General features: G+C 61.1%; 1 protein-coding gene across 7 annotated transcripts; it reads left to right on the plus strand.

The window, feature by feature from the left end:
- Nucleotides 1–1,659: 1,659 nt before the first annotated feature.
- SAMD10 (sterile alpha motif domain containing 10) lies at nt 1,660–15,353 on the plus strand. 7 transcript variants are annotated; one of them, XM_074604963.1, is made up of 5 exons: nt 1,660–1,776; nt 7,103–7,287; nt 10,863–11,031; nt 12,190–12,330; nt 13,991–15,353. In XM_074604963.1, exons 1-5 carry the CDS (start codon nt 1,746–1,748, stop codon nt 14,011–14,013), a joined length of 549 nt encoding a protein of 182 aa, XP_074461064.1. In that variant the 5' UTR covers nt 1,660–1,745; the 3' UTR covers nt 14,014–15,353. The 7 variants fall into 7 exon arrangements, with proteins under 7 accessions (XP_074461064.1, XP_074461061.1, XP_074461066.1 ...); XM_074604960.1 differs by having other exon boundaries at nt 14,034–15,353; XM_074604965.1 differs by having other exon boundaries at nt 12,190–12,290.
- The last annotated feature ends 733 nt before the right edge of the window (nt 15,354–16,086 follow it).

Below are 16,086 nucleotides of genomic sequence, written 5' to 3' on the forward strand. Positions count from 1 at the left end.
TGGCTTGAAAGCTGCGTGTGTAGACAGAGACTGGGGGAGAACTGGGAATTCCAGAGTAATGGAAAATAGGTTCTTTCTTTATTTGACGGAGTTGGATGCCTGCAATGAGCAATATTGCCCTGACCACTACCTTGCTGCAGTAGGGGGAGGAATGCTAACCCCAGGGCTGGGTGTATTTTAGTAGTAGCCTGTTTGAGGGCTCCACGCACGGGTCATGTCCCCATGTCCCCGCATGGCAGCATGGTTGGCTCACCCAGCGTGACAGCCCCAGGCATGGCATGGAGCTGAGTCTGGTCAGGGGATTCCGCCCCATCCAAAGCAGCTCCTGAATGAGCACCCTAAATTTTGGAAAGCTCGTATTGATTTGGGGAGCGGAATTTAATTTTTACGTGTGCTGCACACACACAGAGAAGGCTGCGTAGCCCAGATGCGAGTGGGTTTTATGCTATAGCTATAGTAGCATGGTGAACAGCCACACAACGCCTGGCACAAGGCCACGTGCGAGGTCACTACCACCCAGTGCACCTTCACAGCTCCAGCCCAGATCAGCTCCAGGGCGGCTGAACACCATGGGAGCCACCCGCTAAGAAGGGAGTGTGGTTTTGGAAGCAGCATCACGCAAGCCTGAGTTTTCCTCATCTTAAAACAAGGGTGCGGGTGCTGCTCGGTGCTGCAGTAGGTCTGTGATGGAAAGCACCTTGCAAAGGTGAAGCATCATGGTGCAGGCATCCCCTTGTCCTCATCCTGGGCGCCCAGCAGTGTCCCTGTCCCATCCCAGCACGGGATAACCACAGCCAGACCCCCAGCCCCTCTGCGGCTCCCCAGGCTGACAGTGACAGTCGCTGGCTGCGAGTCAGGTGCGATAGCTGAAGGCAGGCACCTCCAAAAATATTCATGGGGTTGCCATCCCTGGGGAGTGATGGGTGCTGGTGATGCTGTTCTGCTCCATACCAGCACGCCGTGCTCCAGCAAGGTTCGCCACGTGCCCACTGTGCTGCAGCCACCCACCAGAGCCCATGTTGCCGACAGGGGGATGAGCACCCTCCTTCACCCGCCCTTCTGGCACCCATCCGGGGAGCGGCAGCTCTGGGGGAGAAGGGATATTTGGGGAGGAGGGACCAACCAGGTGTTGTTCTCTGCTCTGTGCCCACCACAAAGATGAGCAAAAACCTGTGCACGGTGCTCACTGCACCCTGGCGTCCCCAGAACCTGTTCCTCTAGCTGGGGAAGGATCTGGGGCTTATGCCTGGTGGCATGGGCAGGGATCCAGGGGGATGCTGTTTGGTGCCTCTGAGGGAATGATTTCCAGCAGCTCCGAAAGGAATGATGCCCAATGGCCTTGGCAGGGATCCAGGGGGATGATACTCAGTGGCCCCCAGGCAGCAATGCAGGGGAGATGATGCCCAGCTTCCTCTGGGCAGGGATCCTGGGGAATGATGCCCGGTGGCCCCCAGGCAGGGATGCAGGGGAGACGATGTTCGGTGGCCCCCGGGGGAATGATGCCCGGTGATCCCCGGGCAGGGACCCGGGGGGATGATGCCCAGGGCATCCTCGGGGAAGGGAGAAGGCGGCAGCACGGGGCGGGCTGGCGGCGCGGCGGGCGGAGCGCCCGGGGATGGCGGAGCGCGGCACCGCCCCCGGCGCGGGTACCGGGGCGGGGCGGGCCGGGAGCGCCCGGTGCCGGCGGCGGCGCTGGGGGGCGCGGGGCTCCGTCCCCGCCTAAGCGCGGCCCCGCTGCGCGGAGGATGAGCTGCGGCCAGCCCAAGGACATGGAAGGTACCGGGCGCGGGCGGGGGTGGGCTCAGGTGCACGGCGGGACGCGCCTCCCCCAGCCCCAAACGCGGCGGTCACGTCTCTGGGGGGCTGCCCCTCCATCCCGGGGGTCTGCCCCCCATCCCCTCCCCGGTGCTGTCCCCTCCATCCCGGGGGTCTGCCCCCCATCCCCTCCCCGGTGCTGTCCCCTCCATCCCGGGGGTCTGCCCTTCATTCCCCCCGCGGTCCTGCTCCCTCCATCCCGGGGATGTGCCCCTCCACATCCCCCTTTGCTACCCTCAACATCCCGTGAAGGGTCTGTCCCCATTCCCGACCCCCAGTATCATGGGGCACCAGTGAAACGGACTGGGAAATGTGGCTGGAGCGAGGGGGTGCAGGTGTGAGGGCAGGGCAAGGGGTGCTGGAGCAGGACAGGACCCCGGGAAGAGCATGTCGACGTGGAAGGGGGCTCGCTGCAGGCAGGGATGTCCCCTCCTGCCAGGAGACCCTGCCCTGCCCAGAGACGTCCTGCCTGCTGCCCTCACCCCATGCTCTCTTGGGTGCCCAACCCTGCAGAGATCCCCTGTCCTGGGATGCACAGGGACCTCCTGGCAGCACCCACAGGGGCCTCAGGAGAACAGACACCCCCAAAAACATACATAGTCCCCCCCAGGGCCCTCTGTTGCAGGGCTGCCTGTGTGCAGGCAGGCAGGCAGCACCCATGCCTGCTCCCCCAGTGGGCACCCCGGGCACCGTGCTGCACCGGGAGGATGGAAAGGGCATCTGCCTTTTGTTCCCTTCCTCCTCCTTCCTTGGGAGGCACCAGTGATGAGCAGCTGCCAGCCTGAGCTCCATCCCTGCACAGGGCTCCCATCTCACCTCTGCGAGCGGAGAATTCAGAGGGGAACGTTGTGGCGATGCTCATCACGGCCAAGTATGTGCCAGGGGAACCTGGAGGCACTTAAGGGGGTGTCGGTCCTCTCTGAATGTGGTCTCATCCTCCTCGGGACCAGCAGGTCTGAGGGAATGGGTCAGGGATGTCCATAAGGACATCCTATGGGTACGGCTTCAAAGATTACATCCTTCAAAGATTACATGGGGGGTCCCAGAGAGCATCACTGTCTCCGCAGGTGCTCCACCAGTGCCAGCAGCAGCTCTGCCCTGCACCGGGGTGAAGCTGCGTGAAAGGGACAGAGGGGACCCGGGCAATGGCAGTGCCAGCTGGGCTCATGGCTCATGCAGATGCTGCTGAAAGCGAAATGAGTCTCTCGCAAAGCTGCTCCGTGAGCAGAGTGGATTCCCCATCCTAGGAGTCCCTGGAGAGCTCTGGTCTCATCCACCCTTCACCTGCCTGGAGGAACACAAGAGGGACGACCGGCTTCCCGCAGATCCCTCTCCGCCTGTCGGCAAATCCCTCACCCCTTTTGGTGCTAAACCTTGCGTTCCCTCCCAGACACCGGGAGCCAGGCAAACCGACAAAGGGATTTTGTTCCTTGCGGAGCTTGTTCCAAGCTTCTCCCAGGGCCCGCTGTTAATCCCGGAAAGCCTGACTGACCCCGGGGAAGCCTGGCTGCCCTCCACGGCAGCTGCCTGCAGACATGTCCCCAGCGGGAGGGCAGGTCTGTGGGACACCCACGTGTGCAATGGCATCAAAGACACAGGGAGGTGTCCAAGGCCATGCTGGGAAGCGGTGGCAGAGGAGGGAGACGGATGCAGTCAGTGTCCAGGCGCTGGGTTCGCCTCTCCGTACCCCTGGCAGCTCCTCCTGCAGCTCGGCTGCCTGCCGCCGCCTCTCCCGGGGCAGGTCCCGGACACCTGTGAGCCTGTGGAAAGTCAGCTGGAAGCTGGTTTGCTGGTAGCAGTCGGCCAGTGCCCACCTCAGGATGGACCTGGGGATGCTTTCGCTGGTGCCTGCTGCCACGTTCTGCCCCAAGGTCTCCGTCCCCGGGGAGGTTTCCCGTCCCTCTCCCCAGCAGTGACTGCTGCTGCTCTGAGCCTCCCCCGTGCTCACGTTTCACCAGCCATAAAAGTGTCTGGAGAAGGAAAGGAGTGGCGGCGTGCCGGGTGAGGGGAGGGAGTGGTGTCTGTCCCTGCTGCCGCCGCAGACCCTGTCCCACCACCCGGGCCAGGCGGCTGCTGGTCCCCCTGCGGTGACCTGGCCCCTGGCCACCCCCTTCGCCTGTCCTGTGTGGCTGGAGAGGTGCCCAAAATGGACAAAAGAGCCACCGAGAGAAAATGAGCCAGCAGCAATTCCCCAGCCAGGGAGCGGGCGGTGGGGTGTCCATCACACGGGGCTGCCAGGCAAGGCACAGGGACCGTGGACCAGCTCATGGGGGACATGGAAAGTTGGGGTCACAGCAGTCATTTGGGGACCAGAGCCGAGCTCTCCCCTCTCTGCTCCAGCTCAGGCTCAGACAGCCTGAAGGCTCCTGCAGCCCCATTTCAAGGTTCAGCGCAGCGTTTGCTCACCAACCCACGCCGCAGGCACCCACCTTCTGCCCGGACCCCAGACATGGCCATAACTGTGACAGCTTTGGCCGGGTGCAGGATCAGACCACACTCAGCCCTGCAGCCCCTGCCTGGGAAGGATGCTCGTCACTGTGCTCCCTCTTTTCTTTTCCTCCTGCATCCCAAATACCTCGAGCCACCAGTGACCCCGGTGCTGCCATACATGAGCTCGCCACAGGCTTTGGCGCCCGGCGGGTCTGGTGTCCCCCGCGGCAGTCCCCCAGGGCTTCCCGTCCATCCTGGTGCCAGCTGGCCCTGCCGCGGGATTAGGTGGGAGCACGCAGGGCAAGCACCAAGCATCTCTCCGGATCAAACGCCCACAGGGCAGCAGGGAGGGGGTGTAATTCACCCCCCCTCACCGTGTGAGGCCAGCTGGGCGCTGCCCGGCACCGGAGCCGGGGTGAGCGTGCGGCCACCATTTATTGGCAGCGGGAGGAAGGCAATCGGGGGAGTCAGTCAGGTGTGGACGAGGTATGAGGGGAGGCAGGGATGGAGCTGCACTCGTGACAGCCGGTGCTGCCGAGCGCTCGCACGCATCCCTCCTCCCGCCGAGATGCAGCAGGGCCGGCCATCCCTCTGCTGCGTCTCCACCATCCGCAGCTCGCAGGGTGCACCCGAGCCAGGTGAGGGGGGCTGCAGGGCATGGCCAGGGGGCTGCAGGGCACAGCTCGGGGGTGGGGGGAGGGGGGCTATGGGGCCAGCAGGGTCGGGGGGAGATGCTGCATGTGCATCCCCAGCTGGAGGGCACAGCCTCCGGCTCGGCAGAAAGAGGAGCAGAGGGGATGAAGGGCGGCTGGGTGCTTGCGGCGTTGCTCCGGTGCAGGGCTCGGGAAGGAGAGGAGAACCCGCGTCCCTGCTTGGACCCAGCTCAGGGGCTGATACTGTCCTTCCCTTGCTCCAAAACGTGTGCCCTGGCTCAGCACCCCTTACCCTCACGCACGCCAAGTGCTGCCGGGCGATGGGAAAGTTGAGACCCAGGGGCTGGGGGAGCAGGCGGCTGCCGGGGAGCTGCCGGGGGAGCTGCCAGGGGCTCCGGGCTCTGGGGAGGCAGCTGTCTGTCCCCAGCAGGAGCGGTGCCGCCAGTGTTCCCAGCCCTGCCTTTCTTCTTGGATTGTTTTTCCCTTCGTCTTTCCCCCCTCTTTCCCATCTGCTCTCTGTCCTCTTGCCGCCAGCCATGTTTGCTGAGGGACTGTGGATCCCCACGTCCTGCTGCTGGTGGCAGATGCTCTATAGTCCCCTATGGATATAGGTCCTGATGTTGGCCAGACCCCTGCTCCCTTCCTCTCCTTCACTGAGCCTTTCTGCAGCAAGTCCTGGGGAAGCCCCGGCACAGCCGAAGGACGCAACTCCGTCACCTCCAGACCTGCCAGGTCCATATCTACCCCCAACATCTGGCGGGACGGGCGTTTTTCCGCTCGGAGGTAGCCCAGCATGGCCACGGCAGGGCTGTGCTCGGGGTGCTGGGAGCAGGATAGCTGGGAGCATCTCAGGCATCCTTGGCTGGAGGGAGCCCAGCCCTCACCTGCCGGGTCCGGGGTGTCGGAGGCTGTAGAAAGCCATCAGAGATATCTCCATCACCCAAGACAGGCGCAGAGAACACCCTGCCCCTGCTCAAAGCCTCTCCATGGATCTCCCTTCAGCTTGTTTTCCGTAAATCCCCTCGCATCCCCAGCCGTCGGTCAGGTGCCCTGCCTCAGTTTCCCCGTGGCAATGCTTGTCACTGGGTGTGTTTAAGGAGCAAGGTGGTGTGACATGGTCTGGGTAACCTGGGACATGCGGACACATCAACAAATGTTTCCTGCTCCATTTTAACATCTTTTGGCTGGTTTGTCTCCTCTTGCACAAAGGCGTGCTTGAGAGATCTCTTTGAAACCTCTTCCCCTCTTAAAACCCACTAATTATGGAAATGAGCTGCAGCGGGTTTTCTCCAGCCCTTCTGCTCTCCCAGAGTGGGTTATCCCCGGAGGTGGATCTTCTTCGGTTGCTGCTCTGATTTCGGTGGTTCCTTGATTTTCCCAGCTTGCTGTGGTGGGAGCAGGTAAGCTGGGGGGGATGCTCCGGTCTTTGCTTCTGCGGATCAGCGCTGCTTATGTCAAGCCAGCTGGCTTTTATCCAGAGCAGATGAGCACATGAGCCCCTAATACCCATGTCTCCTCCTCCCACCACAGCTGGGTCCCTTCAGCCCCCTCCAAAGGAGAGCTTTGCGTCCTCATTGCATCCCGAATACCCCCAGCTTATTAAAACACAAGGGGTGAGGGACAACAACCACTTGTCGTGGGTAAATGGCTCTTCGTGGGCCATCGTAGATGGCTGGCACATGTTTGGCCATCACTTGGGTGTTTGTGTGCCTGTGGGGCATCAGCCATTCCCAAGCAACCATGGTCTGTGTTGGGGGTGGACCAACCTACATCCCCTTCTCCATCGGGTGGGGTTTATCTGCTCCCCATCCCTCGGTGGTGGCAGTTTAGTGTCAGCCTGGTCCATGGGAAAAGGCTCTTCCCCTTTGCCCCCTCCCGGCGTCTCACCCAGCAGACGGTGATAACCGAGCGATGCAGAGCAGTGGCGGGTCCCCACGTCTGCTTGGCAGGCGGGTGTCAAAACAAGCATCGCTCGCGAGGGGTTTGTGTGGGCAAACATCTCCCCGGCGCCTGCCGGCTCCCGGCGCCAGCCGGCGTGTTCGTGGGCTGCTGGGTTTTCTCCCTGGCAATGGGAAGGGAAGGCAGGAGGGGGGAGATTTCAGCTGAGCTTGGTGGGTCCCTTGGGGTAGAAGAGGCATTTTTGGGTGCCCAAGCGTAGGGTGGAGGGGCACCATGGCCGTCTCTCACCCCGCTTCCCTCCGCAGCCACCGCCGCTCACTTCAGCTTCTGCCGCAGCCTCCTGGAGCACACGGTCTCGGCCGAGAACCTCAGCTACCGCCTGCAGAGGAACCCGGGCAGCAGCCTCACCTGGCACGACGGCCGGAGCCAGCGGACCGACGGCAGCCGGACAGTCAAGCTCCTGCGGCAGCCGGGCACCGAGGGCTCTCAGGTACCCGTCGGGCTCCTCCGCACCCCCCCGGGGCTGCCCAGGGGAATGCAGCTCCTCGTGTGTCCCCCCCAGCCCATCCATTCCTCGCGGGACCACCCCTCCTTTCTCTGCAGCACCAGGCCTTCAGATCCCCTTTTGCGGAAAGCCCTCGTCATTATGGGGCGTTTAATGATAGTGATATACATAAATATAATAATGCAATTATTACCATCAGGTTGGGGGCTGTGCTGAGGTGAGCTCCGTGCGTCACCTCCTCTCCACACCTGGAGCACAGACTTAACACAATTTTGCAGTAAATGTGCCAGAACCAAATTCCTTGTAATGCCTTAAAATCCCTGAGCGCTTGGATATGTCTCTTAGCCAGGTCTGAGCCATTGACCTCCTAAAATTCTGAACTTTATTGCATTAACGAGGCTGTGAGTTGAAGGTTTCCAGCCATTTGCCTGCTGCCCTGCCTCTGCACGGCCATGGGAAGGAGCATCTTCCCAAGTGAGCGGCTCCTGGTGCTTCCTAACCCCTTCGTACTGCCCTGGGAGCTGCGATCGGAGGCAGCACATCCAACCTGCTGGAAAGAAAACAGGGAAAATTGAACTGCCCAGCTTCCAGACTCCAATGTGGAGATGCTTTTGCATCCCGAGGGCCTGGCTGGTCCCCGCAGCAGTGGGTACAGTCCCACCATCACGCTGTGATGCGCACAGGAGCGGCAGCCCCTCGGGTCCCCCTGTCCTGGCAGCGCTGTGCCTTTTCTCCCCATCACCCCTCCAGGCACCCCCGATGGCTCCTTCCCTCTCACACCTCTGCAAAAAGCACGGGGACATGGGGACAGTGCTGCCTGCACAGCGCTGCTCGGGGACACGCCAGTCATTCTCCGTGTGCCAGTGGCGTTCATCATGGCTCTCCCTCATCTGCCTCTACGTGCCTCCCAGAGGGATTTGGGGAAGGGAGAAAGGCTTTAATTTTGCTGTAAGCAAGGGAAAACACACGAGAGAAGGGAAGGGACATGAGCTGCTCCTTGCAGCTCCCAGGCGGCGGCTCCCACCACCTGGGTCCCCCCGGCCACCTCCTGCCTCCCCGCCGGAGCAGCCTCCGAGCCCTCCCACCTGCTCTCCTCCACACCGGCCCTCGATATTCACTGCTGAGAGTTTATCAGAGAGACAGCGCAGCTCAACCGGCTGGAAAACGAGCTCGCGATTCATTACACCTCCCCTTCCCACCCAGCGAGCGCAGGAGCTCGCTCGGGGACCCATCTGGGGGGGGCTTCACCAGCCATGGGGGGTGATGCACCCTGAGCCGGCAGCGCAGGGTTTCGGGATGCTGAGATGGGCTGCGTGCGACGGGCGAAGCGCTCGCAGACGTGAGCGTGCCCAGGGAAACTGCCGGTTGTTTGTCGCCTCTTCCCCTGTGCCTCGGAAGGTTAGTCGGATAATAGCTGCGGGAAGCTCGCGGGAAGCTCACCATGATTTCCCCCAGCCCCTCCGCTTCTCATCATCGCTCGTTAGTGAATCCAGAGCGAATCGCCGCCTCCTCCCCACAGCACGCTCTCCGGCGCGCTCAGCCGAGTGTGAAGGAGGCAAGCGGCCGGCGCTGGGGATGCTCCCGCTGGCAGGCGGCTCCCGGGATGGGACTGGGCGGGGGGGGCCAGGCTGCTGCTGGGGGATCCCCCAAAGGTGGGGGATGGATTGAGAAACCAAATCGTGCGCATTATCAATCACGTTTTCCATCTGCTTTGGAGATGGACTCCTTGGTTATTAATTTACAGCCTCCCAACTTTGCTGCCTTCTCTCTCACTGGAATGTCCCCAGTCGGGGGGAATGTCCTTCCAGGAGAGGAATGTCCCCTCCTTGAGGCAAGGTCCCTTTCCAAGCCCAAATGCTCCCCTGGGCGCAGCAGCAGCCCCTTCCAGGCTCTCCAGGCTCCAGGGGGTAAGCGATGCCCGGCACGGGGCCAGGGAACACGTCCTGGACCCCACCGCCCTCCACTGCCTCCTCTCTGGCATCTCTCAGGGACGTGTCATTAGTTTCAGTAACTGCAGGATGTCTGGAGTCCCTGTTACACTAATTATCACTGCTCCTCTATTAGGCATGCTTAATTATGCAATGTTCTTACATGGAGGTCGACATTGGCGTACCACGGTCCAAGCGCTGCCGACCTTTCCCATGCCAGCATGTTCCCATATCGGATGCTGCCTCTGCCATGTCCCTGCCGTGTCCCGTACATGGGTGAGGACCATGCCGGCAGGGACCCTGGCAATCCGATCCCCACATGTTACAGGCAGCAGGGACCCCTTTTCCATCCCCACCTGCCCAAGGTCCATCCCAGGACAGCCCCAGCAGCTCTGGCGCAAGGGAGATGCTTTGGAGTGCTGGTGCTGCTCGAGGATGAAGAATTGGCATCACCAGCAGCGGAGACCTCACTAGTCTCCCCTGAGTGCTAAAAACCAGGAAACGGTGGATTTCTGCATCCCCCAGCCCCATTTCCCAGCCAGCCTTGAGGATTTCCCCCGGGGAGAAGCAGGCTCATCCCCCTGCGCTGTTACGGCTCAAAGCATTTGATTTGCTCCGTACTGAGATAAATCCAGGCTGCAACGACCTCGCAAGGCCGGAGTCGCTGTGACGTGGATGAGGAAATGGAGCTACCGGGTGGCTTGGGGCGAGACCAGCTACACCAGCAGGCAGCTGGAGGGAGGGATGGAGGAAGGGAGGGATGCTGTCGGACAAGCCCCATCTCCCCATGGGCACTGTTCCTCCCTGGGGCCAGGGCAGTCCAGGCAAGGGGGCGAGGGTGGGTGGCAGGGGTCTCCAGGAGGTGGAGGGGGGCCAGGGCATGCCAGGGCACTGAGGACTGTGACCTCAGTTCATCCCAGGTGTCTCCGGGCATGGCAGCACCCTAAGAAAGAGCTGTGGGGTTCGGAGGTGGCTTTAGATGCCTGCGAGGCTGCAGGACCCCGTCGTGGCTGCTCAGCTCAGGGTTGATGGAGGCTGAGGTGGAGAGAAAGGGAGAGTCCCTCCTGCTCCAGGGCACCAGCTGGCTGCTGGCTGCTTCCCTGGGGACTTCTGGTGGGGATGGCTTTGTACCAGTACCGACTTATGGTGGGGATGGCTTTGCACCAGTTTCCGCTGCCCCCCAGGGCTCCACTAACTCCATCCCCACTGATTGCTGCCAGTAAGCACCCTTGTCTGCCTGGTGAGGGGGGACCCTGGGGACCCCAGGACATCTCCCAAGCCCGTGCGATGCTCTGCTGGGCTGGGAGATGTGTAGGGGAAGGGGGCTGGGGCTCCTGGCAGCAGCAGGAGGGCTGGGGAGCTCCCAAATGTGGGGTCTATGTAGGGCAGGACCCCCACCTTGGCCTCCCAGCCCCATTGTCCCAGCCTCCATCACCGCTTCCTCTGATGCTTCTATTTCGTGGTGACCCCAGAGATGCCAGAAGGTGCAAAGCCAAAGTCTGCCACTATCACCGCAGTCCCGTGCCACCAGCCAGCATCTCTCCCGTCCCCGTGGGCTGGCTTTCCAGCCAAGGCATTTTCCTCCTCCCAGGGCCGAATCCTGCTAACCCCTTCCCCTCCCGCTCCCTGCAGGGCCGTGCCTGCGACCACTATGGCATCTACCACACCAGCCCCACGCTGGGCAGCCTGGCCAAGCCGGTGGTGCTCTGGACCCAGCAGGATGTGTGCAAATGGCTGAAGAAGCACTGCCCGCACAACTATCTCATCTACGTCGAGGCGTTCTCCCACCACGCCATCACAGGTACGGTAGACACCCCCCACTTAATCACCATTACTAATTGCCACTGGCATGTGCTCCTGAGAAATAGCTGTTTGGAAGTTCGTGGTTCGGAAGACAGACGTACCCCGCATTTCTGCCCCCTCTCCCCACCGAGATGCATCTGGGGTGAGAGTCACCCCACGGCACTGGGCATGGGGACACCCAACTGGGCTGGGCAGGAGTCATCCGCCACCGGGGTGAGCTGCAGGACAGGCTGGAGGTTGTATAAAATGAGCATAAATTGCCCAGGGGAGGCTGTGGTTTATAAGTCAGGGAACAGTCCTCTCCACGCCTAGATTAGTATAATAAGAATATTTTCATCGTTTTTTAAATCCTGAAAATTTTTGCAGAAGAGGAAAGATCTCTGCCCAGCTGGAGTCCGAGTTGCAAATGTCTTCCTCCAGGTCCTCCAGCCAAGTCCTCAGAGGAGAATAACCTCTAGGACCTGCTCCCTTCCCCCTTGGGGACTCTGGCTTTGACCCCTACGTAGGAGCATCATCCCGGTCCAACCGTGACGTGCGTGTGACCGGGCAGAGCTCTGCCAGGGCCAGAAGAAAGCAGCGGGGAAGGGAGCGCTGGAGCTGCCCGGGAGGGATGCAAACCCTAATGCAGGAGCTCAGCCGGCCCTTGCACAGGAAACAAAGGCAGCATTAGCAAATGTACGCTGGGAAACAAGGACAAAAGCTGGTTGCAAATCCCTCGTTTAATAGCCCCCGGACTGGAGGAGAGTGGCTGGCCGGGGACGGTGGCGGCAATGCTAATGCGTTTTGATGGGTACCCCCATTCCCCCGGGACGGCCGGCCCACGCAGAGACCACGCGCTCGGAAAAACATCTCCTGATGCGAGAGGTGGAGCGGAGAAGTGGAATGCTCCTGCCTGCGGGGATGGGTTACGTGACAGCCAGTACCTGTCCCGAGGCTGGGGACATCGAGCTGCCACCCCGGCGCCCTCCAAAAGCGGGGCCACCTGCGGGGCTCCTTCATCCCTGTGGGTCAAGGTGGTGAAAGAGCGTTTTAGGATTTCTCCCCGTTCCCCCTCCTTGTTCCCACGTGAAGACGGGCTGCCATTTGAGTTGCACTTTCAGGATGTCCCCGCCACACGGTGACCCCCGCCGGGCGCTGAGCGATACCGTGTTTGCAGGTCGGGCGTTGCTGCGGCTGAACGGGGAGAAGCTGCAGCGCATGGGCATCGCTCACGAGGCGCAGCGGCAGGAGGTCCTGCAGCAGGTCCTGCAGCTCCAGGTGCGCGAGGAGGTCCGAAACCTGCAGCTGCTCAGCCAAGGTAGGGCCAGCGGGAGGCCGAGCAGGGAGAAGAGGCCACGAAGCCCAACCCCGGGGAGGTTGTGCCCCTCCTGCAGCCGTCCGGACAAGGAGAGCAGTGGCTGGGTGGCTGCCAAAGTTGGAGGCACCCACCTGCATGTCACTGGTGAAAACACAGCCCCCGCTGCGGCTGGGCTGGGGTGCAAGGAGAGGGGTTGTGGTGCACGGGTTGGGGTGGATGAGGACAGGCTGTGGTGCACGGGTTGGGGTGCACTGGGATGGGTTGGGGTGCACTGGGATGGGTTGGAGTGCACTGGGATGGGTTGTGGTGCACTGGGATGGGCTGTGATGCACTGGTGGTGGTGCATGGGTTGAGGTGGTTGAGGACAGGCTGTGGTGCACAGGGATGGGTTGTGGTGTGCAGGTTGTGGTGCACAGGGCTGGGGTGGATGAGGACAGGCTGTGGTGCACGGGTTGGAGTGCACTGGGATGGGTTGGGGTGCACTGGTGTGGGCTGTGATGTGCTGGTTGTGGTACATGGGGATGAGTTGGGGTGCACTCATGGTGCATGGGTTGGGGTGGATGAGGACAGGCTGTGGTCCACAGGTTGGGGTGCACTGGGATGGGTTGGGGTGCACTGGGATGGGCTGTGATGCACTGGTGGTGTTGCACAGGTTGAGGTGGATGAGGACAGGCTGTGGTGCACAGGGACGGGTTGTGGTGCACAGGTTATGGTGCACAGGGCTGTGGTGCATGAAGACAGGCTGTGGTGCACTGGGATGGGTTGGGGTGCACTGGTTGTGGTGCATGGGTTGGGGTGGATGAGGACAGGCTGTGGTGCATGGGTTGGGGTGCACTGGGGTGGGCTGTGATGCACTGGTTGTGGTGCACGGGGGTGAGTTGTGATGCACCGGTTGTGGTACACTGGGCTGGGATGGATGAGGACAGGCTGTGGCGCACAGGTTATAGTGCACTGGGATGGGCTGTGGTGCACAGGGATGAGCTGTGGTGCACGGGCCTGGGCCGTGGTGCACAGGTTTTGGTGCACAGGGCTGTGGTGCACGAGGACAGGCTGTGGTGCACAGGTTGTGGTGCCCTGGGATGGGCCATGGTGCACAAGGAAGAGTTGTGATGCACTGGTTGTGGCACACAGGGACAGGCTGTGGTGCAGTGGTTATAGTGCACGGGGATGGGTTACGGTGCACAGGGATGGGTTATGGTGCACAGGGATGGGTTACGGTGCACGGGGATGGGTTATGGTGCACAGGGATGGGTTATAGTGCACAGGGATGGGTTATGGTGCACAGGGGTGGGTTATGGTGCACAGGGGTGGGTTATGGTGCACAGGGATGGGTTATAGTGCACAGGGGTGGGTTATGGTGCACAGGGGTGGGTTACGGTGCACGGGGATGGGTTATGGTGCACAGGGATGGGTTATGGTGCACGGGGATGGGTTATGGTGCACAGGGGTGGGTTATGGTGCACAGGGGTGGGTTATAGTGCACGGGGATGGGTTATGGTACTCAGGTTATAGTGCACGAAGCCAGGCTGCAATGCACAACCCAAAATCCATTAGTGGCATTTTGCATGGACAGGATGGGATTCTCCGGGGCTGGCAGTGGGTGAGCTGGAAGGTGCCACCCTGCAGGCTGTTTATTCCTTCCTCTCCCACCTTGTTCCAGCTTCTTTTGGAAATGTCTCCTAGCTGATCCATCTGTTTGGCAGATTGTACCAACACTGTGAACCGAGCACCTCTGGGATGGGCTGTGCACCGCCGGTACGAGACCTGAACCGCACGCTCGGAATACGAAGAGACAGCTTCCCAGCCACTCCGGGGCTTCTCTCCTTCTTCTTCTTTCTCTTTCTTTTTGATGAACGCGTTTCTGTGCAGAGATGGGAGGTTTCCTCCAGCAGATGTGGCTCTTGGCTGGAGGAAAATTAGCAAAACAGCCGCTGGGACAGATGAACTTTTGCCCGCCTGAGCCTGAGGGTTCAGAGGGAAAGAGATGGGAAAAAGGAGATGGCGACAGGCAGCGCCCAGCATCACGGACAAACGGAGCGCCGTTATTCCCGGGACAGCTCAGAGCCACACGCAGGACGGTGAAGCCTTATGCACATGGGCGACATCCCAGCACTCAGCGGCTCATGTCCGTACCTCGGGGCGTATTTAGGGAGTTTTAGTTTTCTCTTCAGACTGGGCTGTATTCCAGCATCCTAGGACGTAATGTTATTGGTAGCAAATAACATGACCTGACCAGCCAAAAAAAAAAAAAACAAACTTAAAAGCAGGGCCAAGTCAGCAGCACCCAGCTCCACTTGGGGAGTTAAAAAGGGAGCTGAGTCATCGGAGCTGGAAAATCTGGGAGCAAAGGGAGGGTGGATGTGCCGCCAGGGTGCTGTGGCCTGGAGGAAGCCGTGCCAGGAGCTCGTCCTTCATTGGTCCTCGTTTGCAGGCAGACGGGGGAGCTGGCGCAGGGGCTGGGTGGGAGAAGCCAGGGATGCCGCCGGGCAGTGCCGGGGGATGCCTGGGGTGAGGATGGAGATTCCTGGGTGCCAGGTCCCCACCAGCCCCGGTGCTCTGTCATACACCCGCCCGCACCATCTGCATCCTACCAGCTCTTTGCAGAGCTCTGCTCCTCCGGGAATTTGCAAATGCTCATCCCGACCTCCTGCCCAGGGGCTGGTGACGGTGCCACCAAACCCAGGCACCATCCCGATGACCCAGCTCGTCGTTAAGATGAAGCAACTGTTACACCCCCCACTCAACGCCCCCTGTCCAGAGCCACAGACCGCTCATGTGGGCAGGTAAGGAACAACCGAGGGTTTAAGGGCAGGGTGGATGCTGTCACCTCCCCACATTCCCCCTCCGGTGACAAGGGCAGGGCTGCAGGGCAGGGGGGCTCCCGAAACAGCAGCACCCCAAAGCCCCCGAGGCATCGGAGCTGGCAGGGATGCGGATGCAGGTCGTGGTGGCCCCCCCAGCCGGGTGCCCACCCACCACCCACCTGCTCCTCTGCTGGTAATAAAATAAGAGACTGTTATTTTAACTTGCTGCTCTTCTGACTCTTCCCACTCCTGAACCTGCACCGTGGCTTTAGTCCCTCCAGCCCTTCCCGGGGACGCTCAGGAGATGCCTACAGCCCTAAATCCCCCCGGGACAAGCACCTCCACGGGGGACAGGGATCCCAATGGACGTCTCTGTGGGAAGAAGCCTCAGCCTGGGGGTTTTGCCAGTATTTAAATCCCTCCCCAGCTCCACGGAACCACTAAAAATTAAGAAGCTGCTAATCTTTGCCAGCGGGTGGCTGGACGGGGGTAGCGGGGCGGGCGGGGATTTAGGGGGATTTGGGGGCCTGGTTACCACTCTGGCACAGATAATGGCTTGTGGCAAAGCAAAGGTCTCCAAAGCTCGTCTGTGAGCGGTGTTACCCTGGCTAACGAGCCATGCTAAGCGGGATGGAGAGTGTGGGATGGAGGGTGCAGGGATGTGGGCAGGGTTAAGGGATCCATCAGTGGAGCCTGGGGCTGGTGCAGGGCAGCGCCAGCCCGGTGCCATCCCTGTTGTATCGCGGTGACACTGCTCCTCAAGGGGTGGGATCAAAGACGAGCTGAAAACGAGCTGTTTGCCCACAGCTAGCAAAAATTGTGATTGCGCCCAAAGATTTTTAGTCTCCCCCCTGAAATCGCCAAGGAAAGCTGTCCCCAGAGCCCTCCAGGTGGTTTTGAGGTGTCAGCGGGGCGGGAGGAGATGTAACGCCCAGGGATTTGCCTCCAGGAT

This window comes from Larus michahellis, chromosome 12, assembly GCF_964199755.1.
Source record: "Larus michahellis chromosome 12, bLarMic1.1, whole genome shotgun sequence".
NCBI lineage: Eukaryota > Metazoa > Chordata > Aves > Charadriiformes > Laridae > Larus > Larus michahellis.

Excerpts from the sequence above, each read along its gene's own strand:
- SAMD10 (XM_074604959.1), top strand. The coding sequence starts at position 4,814 with ATGCAGCAGGGCCGGCCATCCCTCTGCTGCGTCTCCACCATCCGCAGC. Across the intron at positions 4,884-7,102 it reads GCAGGGTGCACCCGAGCCAG|CCACCGCCGCTCACTTCAGC; the intron begins GTGAGGGGGGCT and ends TTCCCTCCGCAG. Across the intron at positions 12,331-14,033 it reads CCTGCAGCTGCTCAGCCAAG|ATTGTACCAACACTGTGAAC; the intron begins GTAGGGCCAGCG and ends TCTGTTTGGCAG.